Source organism: Syngnathoides biaculeatus, chromosome 13, assembly GCF_019802595.1.
Source record: "Syngnathoides biaculeatus isolate LvHL_M chromosome 13, ASM1980259v1, whole genome shotgun sequence".
Classification (NCBI taxonomy): Eukaryota; Metazoa; Chordata; class Actinopteri; order Syngnathiformes; family Syngnathidae; genus Syngnathoides; species Syngnathoides biaculeatus.
In genome coordinates this window covers 27,051,687-27,067,107 of record NC_084652.1, presented here as the reverse complement: position 1 = coordinate 27,067,107, position 15,421 = coordinate 27,051,687, and the positions used below count along the sequence as shown (strand labels likewise).

The window sequence follows — 15,421 nt, the reverse complement described above, 5'->3', positions numbered from 1 at the left end:
GATGAACGCTCATATTTGTTTGGCACAGTTTTTACGCCGGATGCCCTTCCTGACGCAACCCTCTGCATTTATCCGGGCTTGGGACCGGCCTACAGATTGCACTGGTTTGTGCCCCCATAGGGCTGCATTATGAGAGAGATAATCTAAAAAGAATAATCTACAAATTACAATGTATGCTTTTTTAAAATTATTTAATTGTGTGATACAGCTGCAAATAAGTATTTGAACACCTGAGAAAACCAATGTTAATATTTGGTTCAGTAGCCTTTGCAATTTCAGAGGTCAAACGTTTCCTGTAGTTGTTCACTAGGTTTGCACACACTGCAGGAGGGATTTTGGCCCACTCCTCCACACATATCTTCCCATTTTCAAACAGGTTTCTGGGCTGTGGCTAAGAAACATGGAGTTTTAGCTCCCTCCAAAGGTTTTCTATTGGGTTTAGGTCTGGAAAGTGCCTAGGCCACGCCAGAACCTTTATATGCTTCTTACGGAGCCACTCCTTGGGTCATTGTCATGTTGAAAGACCCAGCCACGACCCATCTTCAATGCTTTGACTGAGGGAAAGAAGTTGTAAACAGTTATTATATTATGTGGCTTCTCGGTCTTCCTCTCACTCCGGAAAGATCTTGGGCTAATATCAATGGTTTCTCCGTCGATATGCATGTAAATACCATTGAAATACCCCTCGCTGAAATACTTTAAGCCCTGCTGTCTGCTTTTCAACGATATTTCACTGTTAGCTAAGAATGGGAGTGAGAAATCAGCCGGTAAATCGGACAGTTTCACTCTATTCTTTTCTTGCTGTGCCGCCATTTTTGCTAATTGTTTGTCTGACGTTAGCGCACGTGGCGTGACGTCACTTCAGGAGGCGTGGTTAAGTGCCCTGTACGGAGGGGTCAATTATCATGTTGCAATGCTGCAGTTGAGTGAACTTGAAGCGTCTATGAGCCCCTCCTTAGCCGTGTGTGTGCGTGTGTGTTTGCGCGTGTGCGTGTCTCTCACCTATGTTTTCTGACCACGTTTAAGTGACTGTTGCAGGAAAGATTAACAAAGGTTTTAGAATTAAAGATTTAAGTAAATATGTATACTGTTGTAATCTTAGTCTCAAATATGTAAAGTATAAATCATGTTTACATATTTTAATCATTTTGGTACCCATATATACATACATGAAAATACCTGGGGTGTGTGCTGGGGGTGGGGTGATGGTTCTTTGGTGATGGGGGGATCCTACTTCGTGGTTTTTCAAATTTCGTGGGGGGTTCTTGTCCCCATTAACCTTGAAAAATGAAGGATTACCGTATTAATGGCGTTTCATTTATGTCCGTGGGGAGAGATGATTTAAAATCAGTGTTTTGATGAAACAACACTGTCACGAAAGCAGTTATACTTCTACCTCAAGGCACCACTGTATTATTCCTCACACTGTAAATCAATGCCCTCACTTCCCTCTGGAGTCTCTGAATGTTTTTCTTTCTCTTTATCAGCAACACACTCCTCTTCAACCTGTACCACCTTTGTGCCACTCTACATTCCAGCCATCCATTGATTGGAAGGAGAATGTTAGCTGAGAAATACTTATTGACAGCTTCGTGGAAAAGAGGTAAATCCTACAATTGAAGTAATGACAAAACCTAATGCCTTGCCTTCTGGTGAACACTTATTCTTCCCAGTCAGTCAGTTTGTCATGATCACCATGAACCGGGGAGGTAGCTTGCTAGCAGAGAGAACGACATAAGCAAAACGGCTTATGTTTTTAAAACCAAAAATAGTTTGGTTTTGGCGAGGGTTGGTGCTTCACTGATGTACTTGCTATGTGTGTAGATGTTTTAACTATGGCCATGTTTTGATCATTTCGTTCAAACAAGTTTTTGTTGTAATTTTAAACTCATAGCCACTAGCGACTCAAAAAAAACAATATTTTAGCCACATCGTAAAATATGCTCCAGGGTTCACAGCACCTGAAAAAAGGAGAGGCTTGTCGTCTGGAAAAATATGGTAAACTTCTCTCATTTTAGGTTTGCCCAGATCAATAAAATTACTGTATTTTTCGGACGACAAGCTGCTACTTCTTTTTAGCGCCGTGAAACTCCGAGCCTGTTTTCCGATGTGGTTAAAATGTTTTATTCGTGAGCGGGGATCAATAAATGTACAAGAAAAATATATTCAAACATAATGATTAGACATGGCCTTTCCCTTCCCTGTAAGGTTATGGGCATGCGTGGATGCCTTCCACCCGAGAAGAAGAAGAGTCATGGGAAGAAGAAGACAAAGCTCCCTCGAGCGTGTAGAAGACAACGATGCTTCCTCAAGCATGTATAAAAAGACAACGAAAAAAACTGCACTAATTTTTGCCTTGCTCAACGCAAAATGCAGCAGGACATGAACAAATGCAAGATATTTTTTATTTTCACGCGATTATTATGGCGAAAATAAAAGCATGTGATGCAGCTTTTAAGTTGAAAGCCATCGATCTGTCCATCCAGGAGGCAAAATGGGCTGCTGGACGGAAACTTGTCATCCTCGTAGCCATGGTGAGGCTTTGGAGACAGCAGTGTGTGGCATGAGAGTAGGCATTAGAGCAGATGGCCCAAGCTTGAAAAAGTTCTTGAGGACTGGGTGAACACACAGAGAGCAGATGGCCGGGATGTATCCAACTCGAATATCCGACAGAAAGTGAAACAAATCGCCAGCGAAATGTGTGTGGAAGGTTTTCAAGGTGGACCCTCGGACTGTTTTCACTTCATGAGACAAAAAGGTTTGTCCATCAGGGTATGTACAGAAGTAAGTATCTGCGAGCAACAGTATGGTTTCATGCCTAGAAAGAGTACCACAGATGCATTATTTGTCTTGAGGATGCTAGTGGAAAAGTACAGAGAAGGTCAGAAGGAGCTACATTGTCTTTGTGGATCTAGAGAAAGCCTATGACAGAGTACCAAGAGAGTAACTGTGGTACTGCATGCGTAAGTCTGGTGTGGCGGAGAAATATGTTAGAATAGTACAGGACATGTATGAGAGCAGGAGAAGCAAAGGTAGAGGTGGCAAAGGCTAAACAAGAGGCATATGAAGACATGAACACCAGGTTGGACACGAAAGAAGGAGAAAAGGATCTCTACAGGTTGGCCAGACAGAGGGATAGAGATGGGAAGGATGTGCAGCAGGTAAGGGTGATTAAGGATAGAGATAGAAATGTGTTGATTGGTGCCATTAGTGTACTAAATAGATGGAAAGAATACTTTGAGAAGTTGATGAATGAAGAAAATGAGAGAGAAGGGAGAGTTGAAGAGGCAAGTGTGAAGGACCAGGAAGTGGCAATGATTACTTTGGGGGAAGTCAGAAAGGCACAACAAAGAATGAAAAATGGAAAGGCAGTTGGTCCTGATGACATACCGGTAGAGGTATGGAAGCAATTTGGAGAGATGGCTGTGGAGTTTTTGACCAACTTATTCAACAGAATACTAGCGGGCGAAAAGATGCCTGAAGAATGGAGGAAAAGTGTTCTAGTTCCCATTTTTAAGAACAAAGGCGATGTTCAGTGCTGTAGGAACTATAGATGAATAAAGTTGATGAGCCACACAATGAAGTTATGGGAAAGAGTCGTGGAGGCTAGACTCAGGACAGAAGTAAGTATCGGCGAGCAACAGTATGGTTTTATGCCTAGAAAGAGTACCATAGATGCATGATTTGGCTTGGATGCTAGTGGAAAAGTACAGAGAAGGTTAGAAGGAGCTATGTTGTATCTTTGTGGATCTATTGAAAGCCTATGACAGAGTACAGGGAGTCATACAAAGAAAGAAATTAGCGAAGAAGAAGTGGGATACTGAGAGGGCTGAGGAGAGGCGAAAGGAGTACATCGAGATGCGACGTTGGGCAAAGGTAGAGATGGCAAAGGCTAAACAAGAGGCATATGAAGACGTGAACACCAGATTGGACACGAAAGAAGGAGAAAAGGATCTCTACAGGTTGGCCAGACAAAGGGATACAGATGGGAAGGATGTGCAGCAGGTGTGTTTCTTTCGGCTTGTCCCTTTCTCAGATGAACGCATATATATGTTTGGCACAATTTTTACGCCGGATGCCCTTCCTGACGCAACCCTTCTCAGGAGAGTGGAGGCCCCAGTGGGATACGAACCCACAACCCCTAGTTTACCAAACCAGTGCTCTAACTAAGTACTCTCTAAGGGAGAAGTTAAAATGGCATTGAACAGAATCAAAAATCGAAAGACAGTTGGACCCAATGACATACCAGTGGAGGTATGGAACCAATTTGGTGAGGTGGCTGTGGAGTTTTTGACCAACTTATTCAATAGAATACTCGTGGCCAAAAGATGCCTGAAGAATGGATGAAAGGTTTGAGTTCCCATTTTTGAGAACAAAGGTGATGTGTCAAGCTGTGGTAACTACAGAGGAATAAAGTTGATGAGCATACAATGAAGTTATGGGAAAGAGTAATGTCGGCTCGACTCTGGACAGAAGTAAGTATCTGAGCACAACAGTTCAGTTTAATGGCTAGAAAGAGTACCACAGATGCATTATTCGCCTAAGGAAGTGAAGAAACGGGTCCTTGCGGGATGGAACACTTGGCGGAAGGTGTCTGGTGTTCTATGTCACAGAAGCGTATCCGCTAGGATGAAGTGCAAAGTTTATAAAACTGGTGAGGCTGGCCATGATGTACGGATTAGAGATGGTGGTTCTGAAGAAACAACAGAAAGGAGAACCGGAGGTAGCAGAAATGAAGATGCTGAGGTTTTCGCTTGGTGTGAACAGGTTGGATAGGATTGGAAATTAACTCTTTAGAAGTGACAGCCAAAGTTGGATGTTTTGGAGACAAGGTTCGAGAAAGCAGGCTTTGATGGTTTGGACAAGTTCAGAAGTGAGAGAGTGAGCATATTGGTAGAAGGGTGGTGAGGTTTGAGCGTTTGAGCGAGAGGAAGACCAAAGAAAAGCTTGATGGATATTGTGAGGGAGGACATGAGGACAGTGGGTGTTTGAGAGGAGGATAGTCAGATAGAAAAAAATGACACGCTGTGGGCACCCCTAACGGAAGAAGCTCAAAGAAAAAGAAGAAGTTGATGAAAAAAAAACGAGAGAGAAGAGTAGAGTAGTAGTAGTGGGGTACAGAGTAGAAGAGGCAAGTCTGATGGGCCAGGAAGTGACAATGATTAGGAAGGGAGAAGTTAGACAGGCACTAAAGAGGATGAAAAATGGGAAAGCGGTTGCTCCTGATGACATTCCTGTGGAGGTATACAACCAATTTGGAGAGGTGGCCGTGGAGTTTTTGAAAAACTTATTTAATAGAATACTAGCGGCTAGAAGATGCATGAAGAATGGATGAAAAGTTTGAGTTCCTATTTTTAAGAACAAAGGCGATGTGTCGAGCTGTGGTAACTACAAAGTTGATGAACACACAATTGAATTATGGGAAAGAGTAATGTAGGCTAGACTCAGGACAGAAGTAAGTATCTGAGAGCAACAGTCCAGTTTAATGCCTCGAAAGAGTACCACAGATGCATTATTCGCCTTGAGGATGCGAATGGAAAAGTACAGAGGTCAGGAGTTACATTGTGCAGTGATGAGAATTTTCCGCGGATTCATGGAATTCTGAGTTTTTTCAGCTGAAAATGTCATTGTTGTGAAGCGTGTAGATTGGTTAAGAATTTTTTTTTTTTATGGGTGGTGGGGAACGGCTTGATACAGGGTCAAGACCGGCCGCCAGCATCTCTCGGCAATGCTCGTGGTGAAATTAGGCACAGCTGTGATAGCGGAAAACAGCATTGCTACCCGTTTACGGCATTGCTACCAGTTGGCATTAAATTTGGGGTTTATAATAACCAATATATAAGCATTTTGGTTGTCTTTCATCGGTATTTTGACTCTGATGTTATCATTTCTTCGAGAAACATTCAGTTTACTATGGCATAGATATAACCTATAGACATACGTACGCACATGTTATCTTGCGATCTGCACATTTTCTTGTACGGCAAAAGTCTTGGAGTGAAAAATGAAGATCGTGCCAGGGAAATTGATAAAAATCACGGGATAAACTGTTTCAGATGCGCATAGCTTGAAAAAAGTGTAACCGTGCAGATAGGAAAGAAAACGGTATGACCATGTCTAACCAAACACATACAAAAAGTGGATGTTCCCGGCAAAGTGCTGTGTACTCTTGTGTTCCGATAGGAGCAAAAAATATCCAGGAAATATCCAAACCAGGAAACACAAAGGCAAGTTGGAGGTAAATTTCTCAAATATTATATAATTGACAACTGTTAATACGATTTAACCTATCTGTATCACTGGCCCTGTAGATCACGCATTTTATTGCTTACTTTTATATTTCATGATATATATATATATATATATATATATATATATATATATACTTGTGTACTTATTTCTGAAGTATAACTTTTAACTGCAGTAGTCTATTTGATATAAATTTCACTCTCTACATTTTTATGTCTGAAGTTTTGAAAAATCATTTTGGTTGTCTGGACTCAATTTTTAAGTGCTCGTCCCCATTTTTAAGAACAAAGGCGATGTTCAGAACTGTGGAAACTACAGAGGAATAAAGATGCTGAACCACACAATGAAGTTATGAGAAAGAGTAGTGGAAGCTAGACTCAGGACAAAAGTAAGTATCTGCGAGCAACAGTATGGTTTCATGCCTAGAAAGAGTACCACAGATGCACTATTTACCTTGACGATGCTCGTGGAAAAGTACAGAGAAGGTCAGAAGGAGCTACATTGTGTCTTTGTAGACCTAGAGAAACCCTATGACGGAGTACCAAGAGAGGAACTATGGTACTGCATGCGCAAGTCTGGTGTGGCGGAGAAATATGTTGGAATAGTACAGGACATGTATGAGGGTAGCAGCCGTTGGTGTGTCAGAAGAATTTAAGGTGGAGGTGGGACTGCATCAGGGATCCGCGCTCAGTCCCTTCCTGTTTGCGATAGTAATGGATAGGTTGACAGATGAGGTTGGGCTGGAATCTCCTTGGACAATGATGTTCGCAGATGATATTGTGATATGCAGTGAAAGTAGGGAGCATGCAGAGGAACAATTAGAAAGATGGAGACATGCACTGGAAAGGAGAGGAATGAAGATTAGCCAAAGAACAAGAATATGTGTGTGTAAATGAGAGGGATGGAGGGGGAAGAGTGAGGCTCCAGGGAGAACAGATAGTTAGCGTGGATGACTTCAAATACTTGGGATCAACAATCCAGAACAATGGTGAGTGTGGTAAGAAGTGAAGAAATGGATCCAAGCAGATTGGAATAGCTAGCGGAAGGTGTCAAAACAAAACATTTCATCAGGAAGGCGGCAAATACTTTTTCACAGCACTGTATCATGTCCTATCCTGTTCACCTAAAATTGAAACTGTACTGTTAATGTCAATCGTCTACTCAAAATAAGCATATTAGCCAAAGTTGTCTGCAGTTGATTGAACACCGTTTGTGTGATCAGCCCTTGTCTTTACTGTGAGTGTTTGGTTCTCTTCAAAGCTGTGTGAAATTTTGGCACAGCTCAATTTTAAGTACGGTATGATTTAAACATTTATTCATTAAAGGCTCAAAAACAATCTTAACATCTACTAAGTGCTTCTTGAGATGATTAGTGCACTTAAAGGATTTTTTTTCTGTTTGTGTACCAGGCAAAAACTTGTTCCAGGTTCGGGGTCAAAGTGGCTTAAAGTATTGCGGCATGGATCCAATCCCAAGGATTTCTGGGAAACAGCAGGTTTTGGAAACAGCCAATCATGCTCTAGAAACATTTTACCCTGTCTCTCCTACGGTAGACCTGCAAAAAGTACATGTCTACAAGGACCAGGTGAACTGCACAGGTGAGTCCCTGTCTTTTGTGTCTCAGGAAAAACTTCCATAGTTTTCAAGCAACGGGAGGAACATTTTCCTTGAATTGTTTATCCTGCATGGAGGTGATCAGTTGGGATGAGGAGCAATGACCATGATTAAGATAGAGAAGCCATGCTAATTGCGAAACTAAATCTGTCTGGAACCAGGTTATTGTGTAAAGTCACCAAATTTGAGCAGCAAAATTGTTTATAAATTAAAAATTGTTTGTAGATGAAATGTTGAAAATAATGCTACATAGCCACACAGAACTGGAAATAGAATATTCATCAATTTTATGAGCCGCTTCACCTCACAAGGTTCACGTGAGTACCGGAGCCCATCCCAGCTGTTATTGGGAGGAAGCGAGGTACACCTTGAACTGGTTGCCAGCCCATGACAGGCTATTTAGAGACAAACAACAGTCACACTCGCAATCACACACAAGGGTAATTTACAATTTCGAGTCTCCAATTAAAGCATGTTTTTGGGATGTGGGAGGAAACTAGAGTGCCCGGAGAAATCCTATGCAGGCACGGGATTTGAACCCCGGACCTCAGAACTGTGAGCCCAACGCTCCAACCGTGCCAGGGGAAATAGAATAAGACACCCTTATTATTATTTTTGATATCTGGTGACGACATATTTCGTGAATTGCTGCCCTTAACTGGTGAAGTGATGGACACCAATTAAGTAAAAGTATAGTGAGGTGGTAAAAAATGCAGCCCTATGGGGGCACAAACCAGTGCAATCTGTAGGCCGGTCCCAAGCCCGGATAAATGCAGAGGGTTGCGTCAGGAAGGGCATCCGGCGTAAAAACTGTGCCAAACAAATATGAGCGTTCATCTAAAGAATCCCATACCGGATCGGTCGTGGCTCGGGTTAAGAACGCCCGCCCCCGGCACTGCTAACCTGCAGGGCGTCGGTGGAAATTCAGCTACTGTGGGTCGAAGACAAAGAAGAGGAGGAAACCGGATCCAGCGTCAGAAGAAAAAGAGGAATGCACAGAGCCTACAACTGAGTGTAGGGACTTTGAATGTTGGGACTATGACAGGAAAAGCACAGGAGTTGGTTGACATGATGATTAGGAGAAAGGTTGATATTCTGTGCATCCAAGAGAGCAGGTGGAAAGGTAGTAAGGCTAGAAGTTTGGGAGCAGGGTTTAAATTATTCTACCACGGAGTAGATGGGAAGAGAAATGGAGTAGGGGTTATTTTAAAGGAAGAGCTGGCTAAGAATGTCTTGGAGGTGAAAAGAGTATCAGATCGAGTGATGAGACTAAAATTTGAAATTGAGGGTGTTATGTATAATGTGGTTAGCGGCTATGCACCACAGGTAGGATGTGACCTAGAGTTGAAAGAGAAATTCTGGAAGGAACTAGATGAAGTAGTTCTGAGCATCCCAGACAGCGAGAGAGTTGTGATTGGTGCAGATTGTAATGGACATATTGGTAAAGGAAACAGGGGCGATGAAGAAGTGATGGGTAAGTACGGCATCCATGAAAGGAACTTTGAAGGGCAGATGGTGGTGGACTTTGCAAAAAGGATGGAGATGGCTGTAGTGAACACTTATTTCCAGAAGAGGGAGGAACATATAGTGACCTACAAGAGCGGAGGTAGAACCACGCAGGTAGATTATATTTTGTGCAGACGATGTAATCTGAAGGAGGTTACTGACTGTAAAGTAGTGGTAGGGGAGAGTGTAGCTCGACAGCATAGGATGGTAGTATGTAGGATGATTCTGGTGGTGGGTAGGAAGATTAAGAAGACAAAGGTAGAGCAGAGAACCATGTGGTGGAAGCTGAGAAAGGAAGAATGTTGTGCGGCCTTCCGGAAAGAGGTGAGACAGGCTCTCGATGGACAACCGAAGCTCCCGGAAGACTGGACGACGATAGCCAAGGTGATCAGAGAGACAGGCAGGAGAGTACTTGGTGTGTCATCTGGTAGGAAAGGGGAGAAGGAGACTTGGTGGTGGAACCCCAAAATACAGGGAGTCATACAAGGAAAGAGATTAGCGAAGAAGAAGTGGGATACTGAGAGGACTGAGGAGAGGCGAAAGGAGTACATCGAGATGCGACGTAGGGCAAAGGTAGAGGTGGCAAAGGCTAAACAAGAGGCATATGAAGACATGTACACCAGGTTGGACACGAAAGAAGGAGAAAAGGATCTCTACAGGTTGGCCAGACAGAGGGATAGAGATGGGAAGGATGTGCAGCAGGTAAGGGTGATTAAGGATAGAGATGGAAATGTGTTGACTGGTGCCGGTAGTGTACTAAATAGATGGAAAGAATACTTTGAGAAGTTGATGAATGAAGAAAATGAGAGAGAAGGAAGAGTTGAAGAGGCAAGAGTGAAGGACCAGGAAGTGGAAATGATTACTAAGGGGGAAGTCAGAAAGGCACTACAAAGGATGAAAAATGGAAAGGCAGTTGGTCCTGATGACATACCGGTAGAGGTATGGAAGCAATTTGGAGAGATGGGTGTGGAGTTTTTGACCAACTTATTCAACAGAATACTAGCGGGCGAAAAGATGCCTGAAGAATGGAGGAAAAGTGTTCTAGTTCCCATTTTTAAGAACAAAGGGGATGTTCAGAGCTGTGGGAACTATAGAGGAATAAAGTTGATGAGCCACACAATGAAGTTATGGGAAAGAGTAGTGGAGGCTAGACTCAGGACAGAAGTAAGTATCTGCGAGCAACAGTATGGTTTCATGCCTAGAAAGAGTACCACAGATGCATTATTTGCCTTGAGGATGCTCGTGGAAAAGTACAGAGAAGGTCAGAAGGAGCTACATTGTGTCTTTGTGGATCTAGAGAAAGCCTATGACAGAGTACCAAGAGAGGAACTGTGGTACTGCATGCGTAAGTCTGGTGTGGCAGAGAAGTATGTTAAAATAGTACAGGACATGTATGATGGTAGCAGAACAATGGTGAGGTGTGCCTTAGGTGTGACAGAGGAATTTAAGGTGGAGGTGGGACTGCATCAGGGATCAGCTCTGAGCCCCTTCCTGTTTGCAGTGGTAATGGATAGGCTGACAGATGAGGTTAGACTGGAATCCCCTTGGACCACGATGTTCGCAGATGATATTGTCATATGCAGTGAAAGCAGGGAGCATGCAGAGGAACAATTGGAAAGATGGAGACATGCACTGGAAAGGAGAGGAATGAAGATTAGCCGAAGTAAAACAGAATATATGTGCGTGAATGAGAAAAGTAGAGGGGGAAGAGTGAGGCTACAGGGAGAAGAGATAGCGAGGGTGGACGACTTCAAATACTTGGGGTCAACAATACAGAGCAATGGAGAGTGTGGTCAGGAAGTGAAGAAACGGGTCCAAGCAGGTTGGAACAGCTGGCGAAAGGTGTCTGGTGTGTTATGTGACAGAAGAGTGTCTGCTAGGATGAAGGGCAAAGTTTACAAAACAGTGGTGAGGCCGGCCATGATGTACGGATTAGAGACGGTGGCACTGAAGAAACAACAGGAAGCTGAACTGGAGGTGGCAGAAATGAAGATGTTGAGGTTCTCGCTCGGAGTGACCAGGTTGGATAGGATTAGAAATGAGCTCATTCGAGGGACGGCCAAAGCTGGATGTTTTGGAGACAAGATTCGAGAGAGCAGACTTCGATGGTTTGGACATGTTCAGAGGCGAGAGAGTGAGTATATTGGTAGAAGGATGCTGAGGATGGCGCTCCCAGGCAAAAGAGCGAGAGGAAGACCAAAGAGAAGGTTTATGGATGTGGTGAGGGAAGACATGAGGGCAGTTGGGGTTAGAGAGGAAGATGCAGGAGATAGGCTAAGATGGCAAAAGATGACACGCTGTGGCGACCCCTAACGGGACAAGCCGAAAGGAAAAGAAGAAAAGAAGAATAGTGAGGTGGTAAAAGTTGTATTTTTTAATACAGCCCAGTAATTCTTGGGAAGTTCAACACTGCCTTTCCTCTCTGTATTGTAGATATTGGTATGCCTGAGATCATGGGCTTATAAGGTTGAAAGTATGGTTAGTTGGTAAAAAATGCTTGAAGCAGACCTGGCAACTTTTTTTTAAATTGTTTGCTCAACATGTCACATTCAGAGAGGGCGGAGAAGATATCATGGTCAGAATGAGCTGTTGTCGTACGAGAGCGGCTCCTTCTACCAGAGACAAATTCCTTGTCTTTTTTACGTACTCTGCAAAATAAAGATGATTCTGATAAAGGTCACTCATATAGTTGGGCAAAATGGCAAAAAAATATCACAATTAAATTTTTCATACATGCATAACTGCTGGTTTGATTTTGGAATCCAACTGTTTTGCCTCCAGTGTTGGGTCAGAGGTTGGGTCACTTAGAACCAACATTGAAAAAAAAATAAAAAATGTAAAGCATTTGTTGGGGAACAGATGCCCTGTCCACCACATAACACAAAATGCATAGATTTCATAATCCTACTTTTGGTATAGGCCAGGGGTGTCAAACGTCCGCTCCGCTGCCTGGATCCTGCCCTCAAACCGGTTTAATCCAGCCAGCGAGATGATTTTGTAAAGTGTAAAATGATGGCATGGACATGGACGCAAAATGAGCTGCAATTTTTCAATAAAAGCAACTGCTGTTCTGATTGCATCCACTTGATGGCATAATAATTGTCTTCAGCAAGCAAACCATTTTTACCATGGCAGAGTAGGTCAAACGCGCAGTCTGGATGAATTGCTATGTGTACTGCCCGCCCTATTTATTACAGTTTCTATGGTTTGGTACTTGTAATGTGTGTTTTGGCACACTCTTTGCCCCAATATGTCTGTCAAAAAAGAGAAAAATGGACGCAGATTGCATCGTCTTCCAAGAAAAATGTTAATCTTTCTATCTATTCACAGAAGTGAATGGGAAAGCTGTATATTTGGTGTGTACGTAGCATGTTGCAGTGCTGAAAGAAAATAACCTTCCTCGCCACTATTTGAATCTTCATGCTGTCAAATACGAAATCTTTCAAGGACACCGTAGAAGAAAGAAGGTGAATGAACTGTCGGCGGGTCTGAAGAAACAGCAGTCTGTTGACTCACAGCGGAGACGTCAGTGACGCTGCTGTGAAGACTCACTTCCTCATTGCTAAGGAAATCGTAGTGGCTCTAAAACCATTTAATGAGGCTGAATTTGAAAAACGTGTGTGATGAACGCAGTGGAGATTGTGTGCCCTGAAAGGTGCCAGGCCTTATCAAATATAAGCTTGATGAGAAACATGGTTGCAGATGGGATTTCTGATTTTTCAGTAGATTTTCAGTAGATTATTTAAAGCACAAAGTAAAGTCATTTATTGCGTTATCAGTTGCAATTGATGAAACCACGGACGGCAGCCGCTTTTAAAAGAAATTTTTTCATCGCTGATGCCGATGGCGCGGCCAAACCGGGAGCAAAACAACGTGAGCTGAAACTACATATTACGATCGTACGATCATTTAAAAAAACGGGATAGCGCACACAATTTAAATGCTTGCTTTTTTGTGCCCACAACGCTCATTTCTACGTAGTTTGAGCTCGTTTTGATAGTGCCCCGTTGCTATGAAGAGCTGCTACAGATTGTAGCCGAACGGGGGCAAGAGGCTACGCTGTTAGCACGGTGGACCTTCCCCTGAAAGTCCTGACAATAATGAGGAATAAAGGGAACCAAGACTCTTGGGATTCAAAAAATGTTTCCTCACAAACGCCATGGATGCCACAGAGGATGACATGCTGTGGGAGCAAGATGGGATCACTGTTCATAAATGCAGGAGGCACCAGAACTGGACCATATCAAAGACGTCAAGTTTACGGGGTCGGTTGGAGGACAGGCGGAGGTCGGTACACCAGGGTTGACGATGAAGAGTCACGGGGCATGAGTTGCGACGATCTGGCGAAGACCAGTCATCCCCTGGGTCCTATAAATACAGGGGTTACTCAACTAGGATGAGGTGCGGGTGTGCGCCTCCTCATCAGCGCCAGTGCGCTGGGACCCGCCCAACTTGGGCTGGACCGGCAGGAACATGACAGTAATACATCGTTGAGGGTCAGAATTCTATATTATAGACAGGTGTTCAAATACTTATTTGCAGATGTATCACACAAATAAATCATTAAATGATCATACATTGTGATTTGTGGATTTTTCTTTTTAGATTATCTCTCACAATGGACATGCACCTCCGATGAAAATTTCAGACCCCTCCATGATTTCTAAGTGGGAGAACTTGCAATATAGCAGGGTGTTGTTATACTTATTTTCTTCACTGTATTTCCGAAAGGAAAAGAAGAAGAAGATATATATATATATATATATATATATATATATATATATATATATATATATATATATATCTCAGCCCAAGTTCTGCTTGTAGTCGAGTGGTGCTTCCTGTCAATATGCAGCAATTCTACCTATATTCTCTCGACTGCCGTGATGAATAAACAACTTCTCGATGGAAACGTTTCAAATAATCCCCTCATGCAGTATATGCAGTGTATGATCATAATATACCACACTAGATTATTGACAGGATTTTTTCTTCTTTGTTGTTTAGATCTTTTTTAATTGTTTTCAGGTTTCAGAGGACAATATTTTTACCCTCATGCCCACACACTTTACTTCTTGGAGGGTTATGATTCTCGCTGCAGGCTTCGCCCTGAGCAGTTCAGAGCCAAGATGATCATGTTTCTTTTTGGAAATGCTCTGGCACAAGCACATAACTTATTTGGGGTAAGTGTTTATCCACATGCTTCTTCCTTCAGGGTTCTCAACCAGATTCCATTCAGCAGAGGTCTTAAAATTACTGGTATTCAGTAATTTTGTAAAAGTACTGATACTAGTGCAAAAAACTGCACTGGTAAAAGTACTGAAGCCTCTACTTTTTAAGTACAAAAGTACACACGTATGAATGCACTTAGCTAAGAAAAGTAAACTAGTATTATGCAGCCTTATAATGAAACAAATGTCATGATTTTTTTTTTATCTATATATTTTTGTATCTTTTCATGATTGGCATGTTTTCTCTTGGGCATCAATTGACAAAACAAATCAAAATAAATGCAGCTAGGCTTACATGAAGCAACCATTTAGTTGTACTATTGAAATTGTTGGATTCAACATACTTGTTAAAATGCTACACTGGTTTCAAACATGTTTATTTGCACCTGCATTGAAACATTAAATTCCTTTACAGGCAAAATACACGCTTCCTGGAAAGAACATTCATTTGGTCTTCAGATTTGGTCATCAAGTTCATTGGATATCTTTAGTCAAATGAGGTGATTTTAAGAAATGTTTTTAAGAAAAGTACTTCTCCGTCCATTGATTTTTAAGCCATACCACGTGACCGTATCTTCAGTCAAGCAAATTCCTTTCAGTACACTATTTCATTGGCTCAATACGGTCATGTGATCACAACAGGCCTTAACGTAAGACTGAGTTAACTGCCCGTGACCTCTTATGTGACTGAAAAACGGCTGCGGGATGATGCCAACAATTTGAAGATACCCGTTTTTATCAGGATTAAGGTCTATTTTAAAACATAACAAATACAAAATAAATCCTGGAGAAAAGTCTGCTGTTTTCCCATTCGTCATCCC

The 15,421-nt window shown here is 42.4% G+C and overlaps 1 protein-coding gene across 3 annotated transcripts in view; it reads left to right on the top strand.

The window, feature by feature from the left end:
- The window catches only part of mrpl37 (mitochondrial ribosomal protein L37), a 65,916-nt gene that overhangs the window by 28,596 nt on the left and 21,899 nt on the right, over nt 1-15,421 (top strand). For 2 of the 3 annotated variants that reach the window (XM_061838776.1, XM_061838775.1), the window contains exons 3-5: nt 1,488-1,603; nt 7,659-7,847; nt 14,398-14,552. In XM_061838776.1, coding sequence (XP_061694760.1) covers nt 1,488-1,603; nt 7,659-7,847; nt 14,398-14,552 — 460 coding nt within the window. Of the gene's footprint in view, nt 1-1,487; nt 1,604-7,658; nt 7,848-14,397; nt 14,553-15,015; nt 15,101-15,421 lie in introns of all 3 variants that reach the window. The other variant, XM_061838777.1, reaches the window with a different exon arrangement.